At 38.7% G+C, this 16,998-nt stretch overlaps 1 protein-coding gene across 1 annotated transcript; it reads right to left on the bottom strand.

Moving 5' to 3' along the window:
• Window positions 1-451: 451 nt before the first annotated feature.
• LOC131257757 (snRNA-activating protein complex subunit) lies at window positions 452-14,816 on the bottom strand. The gene is made up of 11 exons (XM_058258607.1): window positions 14,589-14,816; window positions 14,369-14,424; window positions 12,848-12,914; window positions 12,697-12,752; window positions 10,759-10,969; window positions 9,431-9,519; window positions 9,236-9,323; window positions 7,481-7,576; window positions 3,584-3,709; window positions 2,823-3,086; window positions 452-836 (listed from the first exon to the last, which is right to left on the bottom strand). The coding sequence occupies exons 1-11, from the start codon at window positions 14,724-14,726 to the stop codon at window positions 549-551; spliced, it is 1,479 nt and encodes a 492-aa protein (XP_058114590.1). The 5' UTR covers window positions 14,727-14,816; the 3' UTR covers window positions 452-548.
• Window positions 14,817-16,998: the final 2,182 nt, after the last annotated feature.

Below are 16,998 nucleotides of genomic sequence, written 5' to 3'. Positions count from 1 at the left end.
AGTGTATAGACAACAAATAAAATGTCCATATTCTATTTCAATGATTTCGAATCTTGCTCTTTTGCTTTGAAAATAGACTATCACCATGGCCTTTTTATAATCAAAGGGTTAAAATATTCAATTTGAGAGAGTTTCGAAGCGTTCCCCACCCATGGGAAGGCGTATCACATGAGGAGTTTAGATCATTGAAAACAACCCAATTTCAACTGTCGAAGTCCCGACGTATCATATTGCAATACAGTGGGATATATATTCAATCAAACCTTGAGGTAAAAATTACCTGAAATTTCTAGACTGGCTTTTTCCAAAACGAACGACTGTCTTCAACTCTTTACCCTGTTGGTTTTGGACGCAACGGAAAATAGGAGCATATGATGCATGGAAAAATCACACACTAAACCATACAAAAGCAAATGAATTATAAAAATTATATAAAAAAAAAAAACCCATCTATGGTGATTTTTTTCATTTAATTATAAATGAAACCATGGCCTTCTCTCATGTAATGTAATGGTATGAATGCAACTTTCTGAATTTTTTTTCAGTGACTACACTTCATGATTGCAGTCATATACAGTAAATTCATTATACAGCAAAGTTCCATCCTCTGTATAGTGAAGAAGGAAATAGCAGTTATCACAGAAATAGGAAGGATTTTCCTGGGACCATTTGTCATCTACCGTTACCTTCGTTGCACAAAAGGTCTTGCAGACACAGCATTTCTGCCACCGGTGTTTATGCTGAAACTTGAGGATAGGATAAGCCATCTTATTCTGAGCATCATCGGGGTGAATCAATCTCATGTCCCTTATCACGAAAATATGCCTGCAGTCTCCCTACACCATGTCAAGGAAATATTAGGTGAGAAACAATCAGGAAATGTGATTGGGATTTAGCAAAGAGAAAATTACAATACTCTGCCATGTACTTATTTTTCCTTTTTGAAGCAACTCTCAACATGTGTGGAGCCCATCTTTTGGTGATCCAAACCGGTCATGTTGGGACTCATTGTAGTGTTCAATTTCATCCCCGATCAATGCAGATTATTAGTTGTTATTGCCAGTTTCCATTGGATGGCTATGGTATAGGGCTGACAATAGGACCCAAATCCACAGGTACCCAAATTACCCAACCTGACTCAAACAGATCTGGATCCATATTTGGAGTCATTAGAAAAACAGATCAGGTTTGGATCAAGCATTTTAGACCCATTAAAAAATGAGGTCAGATAGGTTTGGGTCCCCATTCTAACTCACCAAGCTATGTAGGTTGTGGCCCATAAATAAAAGGTAAAGAAGAGAAATACAGCAAGGACCACAGTCAACAAAAAAAAAAGATCCAAGCTTGGCATTCAGGATCGTCCAATCAAGAACATTTACGTATCATGGTTGTTTAGTCCTGTTTTTCTGCTCCATCGCTACCTTTTTCTAGTGAGTTTCATGAACTTCTTACAATGCATTCCTAAATCCTAATTGGGCCCCATGATCCATTCAATCAGAGGACCCCACAGAATTATCCGATCAATCAGAAGGAACTTGTACCATTGTTGAACATGCACATGAGATCCAAGCTTTCAATCAGGTGGGACAGACTGTTTACTTCTAGTGCAGAAAATCAGGCCGTTTGACTCTTCGTAGGCTGTAGTGTATAAAACAAATGGATAGCTAGAAAAGAGTTCTATCCATCTGTTTGTCTTGTATATCATGGGCCACCAGAGCAGTGACATGGCCTCATTTTTTGCACTGGAAGATATATCAGTGTGGACCACCTAATGGAAAGCTCGGACACACGCATGCTCCATAGTAGTAGGAATGCTTGCTCAGACACACGCATGCTCCATAGTAGTAGGAATGCTTGCTCAGACACACGCATGCTCCATGTAAATGAGCAAGGTTCGGCTCATCTCTACTATATAGAACGAGAGAAGCCAGGGGCAAAAGTATTCATGCAATTAGTTTTACGCATTGCTAAAACTATGCATTGTTCTGATATCTTTTTTTCAAAAATGAATAAAACTAAGCATCATTCAAGGACATGGGAAGTGTCACAAACTAAATGTATGGGCAGCATGAAATTCATCGAAAACAAGCATAAAATCTTCTTTTCAAAAATTCCACCATTCTTTGAAAAAGCGGCCATGAAGCCATCCAACCATTTTACAAATGGATACATTGATCTAGTGGACCCTTCCAAAATGGTATGGCTGTGAGAAGTTTTTATGAATCTAACCAAAGCTCTTTTGCACCAGAAACAGAAGATACAACAGGGACTCTCCCAAAACAAACAGGAGCCAGATAACAACTAAAAACCACTCAAAACAAAAATATAATACAAAATCAGAACACAACACAAACGGATCACAGGACAAACAGAAGGATGGAAAAACCTTCTGTTGCACAAAAGTATTTTGTCTTTGGATGTTCATATTTATTGGTTGTAAAAGTAAGGCTTGAGAAATCTTCAAATTGTCTTACAAACTGGGCAATCCGCATGTTTTTAAGCATATGTTGCTCTGTAAAAATGCTTTGGGTAGCTTTTGGGAGTCCTGCAGCTGTTGACTCATGGTTGGCATGGCTCAACCCAGGTTAATGTAATGCGCTTGGTGTCTAGAAGTTCATGAAAAAACTCAACCCACATTAAGCAAACTAGCGACAACTTTTGCTAACTTGAGATGAGAACGGGAGGAGGAAGTAACCCTATCTCAAACACATTCCAACGCAAAAGTATATTGTCAGCCTAGGGAGCTACCAACACCCACACAGTCCTTGAACAGTAAACGTGTACACTACAGTGCACAAATATATGGCAAAATAGGGATGTACCTGGTGACAATAGAGATATCCAGAGCCAAGTCGAAAACGCAAGTCATAGAAGCGAGTTTTATGCATGTCAACAGCTTTGAATTGAGGCAAGTGAGACATCCCTTCATCTCCAAACAACGCTTTTCGCTTCTTCTGTAATCCTCCTGATATAATAATGTCTTCCCATTTTTCAACTGCCTCATCCTTGCAATTTCTAAGCCAGTCAAATATTGGTTCACTATAATCTATGGAAGAAGCGTCCCTTCGATCGTTGCAAAAGACATCCTGTAGAAACACACCAGGATATTTCATAAGACGAACCACAAATAGATATCAAAAGTAAAACAAATGAAACCAACGAGTAAATGAAATAGGGGAAAGTCTAACCCAGATGCAGTGCACCAATTTCCTTATTTGGAGTGCTGCATTCAAATTGGAAACATGGCCCAATGGTCCATGATCTGGACCATTCAGCAGGTGGACTCCACCATTGATGGATTATGCAATCACACAGATTAGATGATTCTACCTCTCCAATTATAGGACCCCCTCCCATCAAATGACAAACATTACGATATATTCTTTTCTACTGTCCATTCATAGGTCAGCTATTGGACGGGAAAGACTTGCTGGTGTAACTTTTCTACCAAGGCCAATAAACGATAGGGCCTGATGAACAGTCTAGATGCGCAATTTCAGTGTGGCACAACAAATAAGGAAACTGGTCCACTGCGCTCCAGTTAAAACTCCCCAACAAACATATAAATAGATTATGCCTCTACCTCGATGAGGAAATATCCAGAAGGATCATGTTGCCCTGCTTTTTGCATCAGCTGGTCCGTCAAGCAATAAATATTATCCCTAAGCTCAGTGAGGGGTTGTCTTCCTAAGACCAGGAACTCTTGGGTCTACAAAAAAATGAATAGAAGCATCATTTGTGAAACAGAAACGCAGCTACTACAAATAAAGTTATGAAGGTCAGATGAGCTGCCAAATCTAATCAATGATGCACAATGAGAAATGGTGGACCAAATGGACTGGTTTACACTAATTAATACGAAATAGTTTACCCTACATGTTGACAAGATCTACCAAGTATTTTGCATTTTTTATATTTTAGAATGTTAATTCTGGGTTTACACGCATCATGACAATGGCAGCAGTAAGACCTGGTTTGTCACAAGGCACCATAAAACAAGGTTAGACATTCGAAATGCAAAGTCAATTCAGCCAATTGCAACTTTTTGACATGGGCAAGTCGAGATATTCTATATGTGACAAACAAGAATATATACATGTATGAGTAGGATTCATAAACGGCAGAAAACGTTCAGGAAAGAAGAAGGCAAGGGTTTATTCACTTCATATTCCTTTCCTTTCGGAACAAAATTGAAACTTAACCCCTGAGCTATTTATTTTCCCTTTATTTCTCTCGTTTCCCCTTGCACCTACGAATAGAAGGCCCAAATAAATGGTTGCGAAAATCCCAAAATCAAGAATAATATTGAAAGAGAAAACATAAGTATTGTGGGTTTTTTCCAATTAAGCTAAACAAACCCCAACAGAACTTGCTGACAATGTCTTGGCATCATCAAAGTTTTCCCAATGTTGATCATTGCAGAGGCTACAGAGATTGTTCTCATATTGTCAGAGTTTCACATCCTTCAACCATTGGTCAACATGACCCTGACTTTGAAAGTTGAGACTTGCAATATACTCCTATGGTGGAAAGACCAGTGCCACGAAATTATGTAAGAGTTTGGATGAAGGGTCTAGAATACCTACTATTACTAGACTAATGATATTCTTTTGAATTGGTAATATCACCAAGTCACCATACAACAAAGTTCACTTTACTCGATCATGCCAGGCTTTTGCAATAGAATGAAAATAGCATTACTAGGTCGAGTTTCTTTTGACTCGGGAGAACCACAGAATGTAAAAAATTCAGCAAAACTTGGAGTCTAGTCCTTTTGAATAGGGCATGTCTCCTTATTTTTTTTATTTTTTTTATTTCTCTTGTTTGCTCCAAAATGATTGGCTCAGGCAAGTCATGAGTCAACTCAGAGAGTTCTCCAACCTTACCATAAAGTGCCCCATGCACTACGGCGCTAAGTGAATTGCACTATCATGTGTGCACTTATGTTGGTGCCACACAATGCATGGAATGCTTAGCTCACATCATGCCAGTATATTAAAATGCAAGTATTAAACATTTAAGTCGATTTCCATGCTTAGCTCACACCATAACTCTATTTAAAATGCAAGTCGATTGGCATGCATCCAGGCTGCCCATCACCATCAGATGGGCCCCAGATGATTCAACAACCTGGCCAAATTGAAGATCAAGTCAGAGAATATTATAACAGGCCAATAGGGTCCTCACTCCTGATCAAAAAGATCTGGCAAATCCAAATGTCCAGGCTATGTTAGATGGGCTGCAGATAATCCCACGAGTTTGCCAGTTGAGGATCCGGCCAATAGATATCATGAAAAGCCCGGATAACACCCATTAAGGTCTTGAAAAACAATCTGACAGTTCCAACCATCCAGATCAAAGATCTGAACCATCCAACCGCCAAGATTACATAACTGGACCACATCAAGGATCCAGATCGATTTGACTGATAATATGGATCAGACAAAGCTCAGATGTCTCATATGAACCAACTCCCACAGTCAGTTGGACTGTGAGGTCAATAAATCCAATCAGCTGACCTTGATTGATCACAAATGTGTCATATCTCATTCAAAAAGGGATCCAATGGAACATGGAAACCACTAAACCCAATCAGATCACCACAAAGGATTTATATACCAACCAACTGCATAGTTTTGGAACAAATGTTCAGCCATATAGTACAGACAGCTGGCATAGTGCCTCATACAGTTGATATGTTTGGAAACTAGTAAGATATGGACTCCTTATAGCAACTGGATCATATTTAATAGGATATGGACTCTTTATAACATCAGATCGTATTTAATTGTTGTACACATCATTTAATACTAGTTTACAAATTATGTACAACCTGTATGGAAGAGAGTGCTGCAGGCCAACAGAACAGCCCAAAATACTTATCAGTTGTATATGGAGCCCCATATGCATGGTTGTGCAGAGGGAAAAAATGGCTTGGACTCATTCAATTTCTTGGTTTACACTATTTTTCCAGAGAATTTTTAAGAAAGATTGCTTTCATGGACCAATAGGCTTTTGTTGAGGATTTCTAATCGAATAAACAATCAACAGGTTTTTTTCCGATGGGCATCTGAAAAGGTTGCGCCATTCTCCTGTGGAGAGCTTCAAACTGAATTTTGATGGGTGTTCCATGGGGAATCCGGGTGCAGCAAGCATAGGCGGACTGATCAGAAACAGCCAGGGGTCCACTATTATAGAGTTCTCAGTTTATGGCTATGTGATTCCAGCACCAATGAAGTCACTGCTCTGCTTCAGGGGGTCTATCCACCATTTCTCCCCTAGTAGCATTGAAGGAGATTCCAGTAAGGGGTCGTTTCGGAGCATGTATTTGATATGCATTTGAATCCACGCGAATAGGAATTGATGTGAATTGGAATCACAGGGTCTTGGTGTGTTGTCAGAACAACAGTCTCCTAGTGTATTTGGTGTAAATTGGATTCCAATTCACACCAAATACACTCTCCCAAATGCACTAACTTTACTGATTCACACCAACTACCACTGAATACATGCTCCCAGATGACCTGGGCTCTTGTACTTCATTGTGGGCTCTTTTTTTTCTTTCTTCTTTTTTCTTTTTCCTTTTTTTTCCTTTTTTTCCTCTCTCTTTTTTTTTCTTTTTTCTTTTTTTAATTGACTTTTCAGCCCTCTAGCTGTTTTCTGGGTTTTGTATCTTTTTCTGTTCTTAATAAAATCTGGGCCACTCATTGAAAAAATAGGGTTCTTGGCCTTGTTAGCATTAATAACAGTTATTTTTTCATGGCCTACAAAGAGCAATATGGCCTTACAGAACAGTTTTTTTAATGAATGACCAATAAAGGAAAGGGTTTTAGAATGTGTTTCTCATATGGTAGAGGGGGCTTGTGAACAGTAGTTTCAAGACTAATGGGGTGTTGCATTTCTACTTGTAACCCCAAGTTTTTTATGTTTTCTTTTCCCGCATCTGGAGATTGCAAAGACCTTTGGCTCCAGAACTGCTGCAAGCAGGTTCTAGATTCAGCCTGCAACGTTCTGTTACACAGGGATGCTGTTATGACACATGACACATGTAGCAGACTCGCAGCCAACAATAACACTATAAATCAAGTGCCAAGCATACAATATAGACGGTTTGGTGCATGCTTCATACAACTCAATGAAACACTCATATTGTAGTAGCATTCTTAAGATATTGTACCAAAGATAACCAATGACAACAAGAACTCAATAGTTATGCAATTTTAAATATCTAAATCGTTAGCACTTCAAAGGGACAATACCAAAGAATATGCCAATACCTTTTGACAGGTTTTAGTGTTATGATAAATCTCAACAGAGAATATGTCAATACCTTTTGACAGGTTTTAGTGTTATGAAATGTTCATATTGTAGTAGCATTATTGTACCAAAGATAACCAATGACAACAAGAATTCAATAGCAACTTTAAATATCTAAATTGTTAGCGCTTCGAAGGGACAATACCAGAGAATATGTCAATACCTTTAGACAGGTTTTAGTGTTATGATAAATCTCAACAGTAAGAACTACTTCGGTATGGGACACTGGAACATGTTCAAGAGTTCTCGATGATTTCACCTGTGCAAAGCATAAAATATATACAGCATGAAGCATCAGCAAAACTCAGAAACAATTATGCTCGAAAAAAAAAAAAATTAGAGAAACTCAGAAACATTTCACAATATCTACCGCTATACAGTGTATAGACTTGAGATCATAGTTTATGGATCCAACTGTCACTTGTTTTGAAATTCAGATGTGTGTGTGTGTGTGTGTGTGTGTATGAGAGAGAGAGAGAGAGAGAGAGAGAGAGAGAGAGAGAGATGTAATTTGTTTACTCAATAAAATCTGGGATGTATTTGAGGGTCCTCTTCATATCCGTCTTACAGGACATCTGGGGGCAACAGAAAGTGCTGACCTTTCCAAGAGTTTACACATTTTTTTTCAATTGTAACTAGAGCCTTATCCCAGAAATCCCTAAGTGAACAAAACTGCAACCATGTTTCCTCCCCATTTCACTGGTTCAATCATCACTCAATTGGACAAGGATGTAATGTGGCTAATCACCACCGCTACTTCCCAAAGATTGGGCTCATCCCTCTGAAAATTTAATCTCCTTTTTTTACAAGCCTAAAATTTTATAAAGCATTATAGATCACAGAGGAGCCAAATGGCAAGTGAGCTTCTCATCAGTCTAGGAGCATACTGGCCACCTTGTTCACCTCCCTTGGAACAACAGAGAACAAAGCTCCCTCACAAGCATCGAGAGATTTGACATCCCCAATGCATCCCACAAACCTCCAAGGCCAATCATTCAAAACCCACCCCAAATACATTCCTAGCATATCCCCCTTCAACAACAAGATTCTCAGAGAAAAACGAGGAAAAGATGTGTAATCCTTTTTAACGCCAACAGACCAGCTTTTTGACCAATCCACTCTCCCCACATGAACCAGAGAATGCCATCATCACCTGCCCTATATTGTATCTTAACACACCCCGACTCCCATGCGTCCCTAATTCCCCAGCAAGCAGCATTAGACTTCACCCATCTTGGCCTTGAAACAGGAAAAAGGACAATTTAATGCTAGAAAGGAATGTCCCTTTCTCGAATGACAATGGTGTTATCATTATTACCACATATGTTGTGCCACCTTGTAAAAATGTTAGTGAGGCGTATTTAATGGTAACTCGGCTTATAGAAGAATATTTCATCATATTTTTTTTCTCCAAGTTGCAGTAACATTATGATAGAAGTCGTTCAAATTTTCAAATAGTAAACACGAGTTAATGATGGAACAAATAAAAGACTAGAATAAGCAATAACTGTGATACCAAACCAAAACTATAGCTTGTTTACTTCTCAAGAAAAAAAAAACCACTATAGCATGTTTTTCTTTTGTATGGAGTGTCACATGATACGAATATAAAAGCTAAGGGCCTCTGCACAGATGTATCTCAGAATGAATGGGATAGAATGCACTCTGGTCCGTGAGTATTTTGTGAGTCATGGCTGTTTGGCGCATCCCACAAAATGCATACAACAGGATCACTAAACCAATCGGCAAAATCCGTGCCAAAAAGAGAATGTGCATCTCATATTAATTTGGGGCAGCAGAAGCACAATCCATCCACATTTGACAGACATTCCAAACATGCCATGTAAAGGAACATTTTGAAACTGAAATTTGGCCTAAAGCAAGCATGGTTCCCCAGATAATTCAAGATGATGTGGACCTTCATAGCAGAAGTTGTGAATCCAAACCGCATCCTTTCAACACTCTCTGACACTGAGATTGGACCCTCATTGATCTTGGCACTGCCACTGGATCAGAATAAGATCAGAATTAGTCGAGAAAGAGAAGCATGATAGAAACATACTATAGCAGACTTGCAAAAATAAATCGATTCATCAAGAGATATACGAGATACTTGAATGAGTGTAATTTGGCTGCTGCTTTGTCTTCTTCCTGTTTCTGCTTTAACCTTGCAAGTTCTTTCACTTTTGCAATACAACAACTCTAACAATGGAGCAAGAGATGGAAAAGCATTAATAAACACAGAAATGGCAGCAAACAGTAAGGATACTTCACATCAGATAGAATACGAAGCAAAGAAGCAAAAAAAGAACTGTGAGAAGGTAATACATGTCCCCAATCATCAACTGTAATCTCTTGTATCCATTTATCCACCATCCATAGGTTGATTGAAATTATCTTTGCAGGTTTTTGGTCATAGCCAATCGACAGTCAACCACTAAAACTGCACGCCTGCCACTAAATTCTCCTATTACAACTAGTCCCAAACTCCATCCATTTAACGTGAGACTAGTCTACTACTATCAAACTCCTTAATTGTAATCAATCTACGTAACAGATTATTAGACAGCACTTGATTGTAATCAACCTATGTAATGATCTATTACATTGCGCTTGTGGGAGTTTGTCATGCCCCAAAATCTGGCACCTCAGTTGGCCAAACCCCGATCCCCCATCATCCCAGGACATGACTCATATATATAATGTAGACATGAACAAAATCCACAATTCAATACATCAACGACACCATATCATTCCATGTTACGTAAAGTTTTTTTTTTTTAAATACAACCATCACTAAATTAGACTCAATTGTTCTCTCACTCCAATCCCTTTACAATAAACTTAAAGCAAAAGAAAACTACAGCTAGCTAAACAACATGAACTTCTATAACGCAACTCCACTCGCTCTCCTGACTTATCGTCCTCCACCACTTCAAATCTTAAAACTGGAATTTTAAATCCCAAAAACGATAAGCTAAGAAGTCCAAAGAGGAAGAACCATACTAGATTCCAAAAAAAAACATGCTTTCCAAAAATAAAAACTTTCCCAAAATAACAGTTAACCAAAATTAGGATGTGATCCAAAAAAGCAGAAAATCTAAAAATAGCAGGTAATCCAAAAATAACAGGTTTTACAAACATAAGATTTCACATTCATAAAATTCACAATATATCAATAATACAAACCACACTTTTAAAAAGGTGTTAGAAGGACGAAGGACCAGGTTTAGGTTCGGGCTTGGGCCCAGCATAAACATTTTAGGCCATGCCCAAGCCTATCACAGGCCTAGCCGAGCTTGGGCCTATGCTCAACTTTGTGGGTTGGGCTTGGACAGATCTCAGCCCAACCCAAGCCTAGCCCATGCCCTAAATATACATCAACATAGAAGAAAGAAGAGGAATGGAGGAAGGGGATGAATCAAAAACAATGCTGCATACTTCCAATTCTGCAGCACGATGGTTTCTGTCAAAGGCTCTCCCCCTTTTCTTCTGCTTTTTTGCGCCTTGCTGACAAGTTTTTTTAGAATGATGATTGTTAGAGGCTTCAATGACGCTTGAGGATGCACAAGGCTCTGAAGTGCTGCTTTCTTTTCCTAAACTTTCTAAACATGCATTTTCATTGCTTGAGATTCTAGGGTCATCTATCATCCTGCAAAGAGAATCATAGTATATTTCTCATAAATCAATAGGGATACACATTTCAATAAATACAAGTAGGAACATATTTTATTCAATTCATGTATGAAAACATTTGTTACTAAAACATGGGATTTAAAACCAAACACACTACAATCTAAGTACACAATATTCTGATCAACATTAAGAAACATATCAGAGCAGCAAAAGGAAATGTGGAACTCATCAACATAGAGGATCAACCTGGAGAAACATGAGCAACTATTGGATTGTGGGAAAAGAAAAGAAAGGAATAGAAAATTGTATCATTATTCAATGATAATTTCTCAGGATTTCCGTGAGCACCACATACAATGCAGGGGCATTTTGACACCGGGCTCGAGTGGGGTAGCCTGTGGGATACAGCGATACACTCAGGATGGGTGGCCTGTGTGAGGCTGGTGGCTCATAAGAGGTGGGCCCCACCCGTGTGAGGCGGTACCCATGTGATTTGGGACCCACGAGGGGGATTCAACCGAGGTCCTAACTCATGCGATGTGGGGCCTGGGCTATAAGATAAAGGGATTAATTCGTCATGCTCTAACAGTTCGAGCTTTTAGAGCAAGTGATTAATTGTCCTGCATCAACATATTGGAACATGGATACCATTTTATTTTTTATTTTATTTTATTTTTTGGGGGCCCGGGAAAAATCTAGGAAATAATCCTCAAAATCTTAAATCACATCTTTAAATTAGCTCCTATATCTTTCACAAATAGTAAATTACAATTCTTGATATTTAGGCCGTAAATCTGTCAATAAACAGTCTAAAATCAGCACATGATGAGTACCACCGTGAGCCATAGGCCTACATCAATTGGTATTTTGTTCGAGTTTTAGAAACCACATTCAAAAAAGGGGTTTCCTTTAATTTCTTATATACTTCTCTTTCTTTGCAATTTTCTTATAATTTTAGAGTTGAAAAAGAATGGAGCTTCCTTTAGCCCCCTTGTAATCCTCTTTTTGTTTGCAACTTTCTTGTAATTTAGACTAGAAAAACCCCAAAGTTTCCACCCCAAAACACCCCTCATGTATATTTTGACTGGGGAGTTGATGACGTCAGTATGACATGTTGTGCAAGTAGGTTGTGTAGTCTGATCTCCAAGCCATTGTTTTCGTTTATGAATTTGTTCTGTTTATGCATCACAAGCGAATCTTGTTTACTAGTACAACCATCTCATCTCAATGTATGACAGCTGATGCCATTCTCACTACATCTTGTGGCATGCATCACAATACTAAAGTTGTAGTTTCCGTAGTTCTTCTATTGAGAAAACTAAGCTGTTCATATCATGCACAGTTTGGTAGCATGAGGTCTTTTTTATGTAACAGAGAGCAGCAATAAATGTGAGTTGTGTATCAATACAATCGAGGCCCTTATGCATAAGATATCTAACTTCAGTTTACATTATTTTAAGTTCCTTCCCCCAATTTGTTCATGCTAGTTTATGTCTAGTTGAATCATTGAGAAAATCAAAATAGTTGATCATCGCAAACTGCCAATTCGGATTTCTACTCAAGTAACTCAACACAATCCATGCCACTCCAGAGCATAAAGTTCTGCCCTGCTTTCATAGATTATCAAACAAACAAAAATACAATCAAGAAAACGTATTTAAATTTCCAATAAAACTAACTTTAGAAGAAGAACACAGAAACTATGAGCAGTAAAAAACAAAGTCATCTCAATTTTCTGCTCACATTCCCTTACGGTGCTCTTCTGAAGGTTGCGATGAGCTTTCCATTCGCTTGGCATCCTGCAGTCCGCCATTAAAGAGAAGGAAATCAGAAAGAAGATCCAGTGCCAATGGAGTCAAGAGTACCTTATAGCAGGATTGCCAAGAAAGAATACCTTAAATGCTTCTTTTGAAGCTCGTTCTACCAGTTCCTCCTCAGTAAAAACTTTTAGCTCCTCAACCCTATGAATAAATCAATACTGTGTAGAATTAGATAGAATGAATGAATTAATCAAATACAAAGGTCTGCTGAGAATGAATTCTGTTTCAGTTGCGTACATCCACAAATACATGCATACATATGGATACATAACATAATAGTTTTAATTTTCCGAAAAACAACATTTAGCTTAGAGGTATAAAGTATTAAAGTCAGAGCTCTAATAATTTATACTTAATCTTAAATGCTTTTTATAAGAATATATATATATATACACACACACACACACACACACACACACACACTTAATCTCAAATGCTTTTTATAGATAATGAAGATATTTCATTTCTGAGAAAGAAAAAGAACAAGAGCAACTAGACCACAAGACAATGACCTGACAGCTGCCCATAAGAAAACACCATACATAATCATCGAAAATCTCGAATAGTTACAAGAAGTGACAGGAACAACTGTCATTCCATACTGGATACTTCAGAGTCTATAGCTTCTAACGAAAAATAAGAAATTTGCAAAATACAATGAGGTTATAACTTGTTAGAACTTAGAATATTACATAGGCCATGACTTCTTCAACGTGTACTCCATAGTTCTCGTAAATTAGTACTAGGGAAGAACATATAGACCATGGACAATACAACTACAAATATAATTTCTGTAACCCTATGTCAAATACCGTCCAGATAGGGACTTCCTAATTTGAAAGGATTTAGACACAAATTTCTTTAGAAAAGCTTTTAATTTGACCTTATTTCCATGCATACAATTTAGCAATTTAAGTTTCCTAGGTTAAATGGTTATAGGAAAGGTATAAATTAAGCATTGACAACCTTTCCTATGTAGGAGAGCTATAAAAGTTTTTGCTCTTTCCTAGCACAACTTAAATAAGATTGTAACTCCAAGACTTCATATTTTCCACTAACATTTTCATCAACAATGATATTTATCAAAAAAAAAAAAAAAAGAGGAAAACCAAGACTAAAGTCCACAAAGAGAAAATAAAAAATAAAAATACAGCCGATAGGAAATCATCTCTATGAGATAAGCCAAACTCAGCAACCCATAACCTTTCTATAATCAAGGGATTGAAATATTCAGTCCCACCTTTATATATATATATATTCAGTCCCAGCATTTTTCCGGTTATCCAGCATACAACATGATCCATATCAAATAAATTTTATTAAATAAAAAAAAACACCAAATCCAATTGATAGAGTTTTGACATATCATTTTGCAATACGTCGGGATGTATTCGAGCAAACCTCCTCCTATAAAAATGTTTGTGTTGGATTAGGCCTCATGCATAAATACTTCTTTTGAAAGACAATACACGCATAGATACATACATGATGAATGAATGAATGATGCATGGATACATACATAATGCATCAGAGAAAAGAACTCAAAACCCTACAAATCATAATCAAAAAAAAAAAAAGCCCAAAAACACACTTACGAAAGTTCTTCATCGAATGAGACTGTTGAATCTGTACGTAATTCAGCTTCCAATCTCTGCATGTTAGAATCAATGGGAGATTATAGACTATAATTGCAGAATTTCAGTACTCCGCGCGTAAATGGACGGTTAGGATCGAGAGAAAGTGAAGGAGTGATTGGTAATGAGAGGAAAATGCGAAAAGAGAAATGGCAAAGAAGGTGAGATGGAGCATACGGACCTGTAGTTCTTCCATTACAGAGGTTTCTAATGCGGGGACGGTGGTGATGGGGCCCACCAGTGAGGTGACGTAGATCGGACCGCCACGTGGACAGGGAATACGGAGATCTTCTTCCGGAGAATATTCAACCATCTCCATCTCTCCTCAGCGAAACTCTCTCAGTAGCTGTTTGGATGCCTGTAAACCCGCGCGAGAGAGGGTGTCGAAGATGACGAGGGTTTGGCAGGGACGCGGTTTAGCTACTGATATGTTGAGTAGCGAGACTCGCTGCTGAAGTGACGTCACCAAGTTTTGTGGGCCCCACCATGATGTACGTTTTGTATCCACACCGTTCATCCATTTGGAGATTCACCAAGTTTTGTGGGCCCCACCATGATGTATGTTTTGTATCCACACCGTTCATCCATTTGGAGATCATATTAGAGCATGATACAAAGAATGAGTCAGATCCAAAGCTCGAGTGGACCCCACCACAGAAAACAGTGGGGAGAGTGATGCCCACCGATAAAAAGTTCTAAGGGCCACAAAAGTTTTCGATCAACCTGATATTTGTGTTTTGCTTCTTTCATGTCTGCGTTAGCATATGAACAGTTTGGATCTCAAATAAGCATCATGGTGGACCTTAGGAAGGTTTCAACGGTGGCCGTCACTCTCCCCTCTGTTTTCTGTGGTGGGGTCCACTCTAGCTTTGGATTTGCCTAATTATTTGCATCATGTACTAAAATGATCTCTCCAAATGTATGGACGGTGTGGATAAGACACATACGTCATGGTGGCTCCACAGAACTTGGTGACGTCACTTCAGTACTCAAACCTGTCAGTAGCTAATCCGCGCCCGTTTGGAAGATTCTGGAAGCTTTGCGGGCCGTGACAAATGCACTCCGTCCATCAGTTTCACAAGTCCACAATAGGATGGAAGCGGATCTGGAGCCCACCGTTATGTATCTGTTTATCCACGCCGTTCATTTCCTTTCTAAGATCATTTTAAGATATTAATCCAAAATTGAGGTAGATCCAACGCTACAGTGGACCACACAAAAATGTAAGATCCAACGCTAAAGTGGATCTGCCTATTTTTTAGCCTTATCACAGCATAATATTAGAAAAGTGATGGACGGCGTGGATAAACAGATACAGCATAGTGTTCCATACAGATATGGTCGGACGATTAAAGGATCGAATTGGATCGTACGCAGTCGGCTTCCCAATATGGGCCATTCCAGGTGAAACAACGGTGACTCAACTACCACCATTGAAAACTTTTTGGGGGTCACAGACGTTTTGTATCAGGACTATATTTGTGCCCACCCTTGATCTGAGTGGTAATAACCCTTTGAACGGTTTGGATGATATATAAACGTCGTTGTTGGCTCCAAGAAAGTTTCAACGGTGGAGGTTCAGTTTCCACTTTTTCCGTTTTGTGTGGTCCAAATGGGCTTTCGATGTTCTTGATTTTTATGTTTTTGTCCCATTGTATTCTTTCAAAACTGATGGACGGAGTGGATTTGTCACAGGCATCTCTGTGGGCCCACACAGCTTCCGACCGGAGTTATCGAGACCGTGCAAACCACGGCTGTGTGGGGCCTACCACAATGTTCATCTGAAATCCACTTCGTCAATCATCTTTTTCAATTTATTTTAGGACGTGAGCACAAGATGAAGCTGATCTGAAAATCAAATGAGCCACACCACAATAGTCTACGAGGTTGAACGTCCACCGTTGAAACCCTATTGGGGCCAAGGAAGTTTTTGGAGCAGGATGAAAGATGAAAGATGTAATTTCCATTCATCCAGGTGAGAATCACCTTCCCTAAGGTTTTGATTATAAAATAATTTTTTTTAAAGGCCTTGGCCTGGCAAGGTTTCAATGGTGGACGTTTTCTTCCCAATCGTTTAGAATGGTGTGGCCCACTTCAATCTTGGATCTGCCTCACTTTTTTATCTCTCATCCTCAAATGATCTGTTTAAACTACGGACGGAGTAGATTCATGCTGACATCACGATGGCCCAACGGAGTTTAATTTGGATCATTCAAAACCCATCAAGTTCAATGTATTATATCCAATCCTTTCATTACTACTATTTCATATTTTCTTTTCGCTTCCAGCCCCAAGATCAGGAAAATTCAGAAATCAGGTGGGCCAGAGTAACAATCTGAACGGCTCCTTTGGTGTGGCTCACCTGACTTTTAGATTTGCCTAACTTCCATTTTAGCAATTTATCGTAGACAAATGACCCAAATAACTAGACTGGATGTCACATGGCATACATACACTGGTGCAGCCCATCTCATGATTAGAATGGCCCATATGCATATAATTCTTCTTACACATGCTTTAAAAAATTGTACACGTGGCATACTCTAATTAGTGAGCATATGCGTTGGTAGGTTTTTCTCATCGCGTCAAGT

The sequence above is a fragment of the Magnolia sinica genome, chromosome 10 (assembly GCF_029962835.1).
Source record: "Magnolia sinica isolate HGM2019 chromosome 10, MsV1, whole genome shotgun sequence".
NCBI classification, from domain to species: Eukaryota; Viridiplantae; Streptophyta; class Magnoliopsida; order Magnoliales; family Magnoliaceae; genus Magnolia; species Magnolia sinica.
Note: the sequence above shows the minus strand (reverse complement) of the source record. Positions and strands in the feature narration are given on the sequence as shown.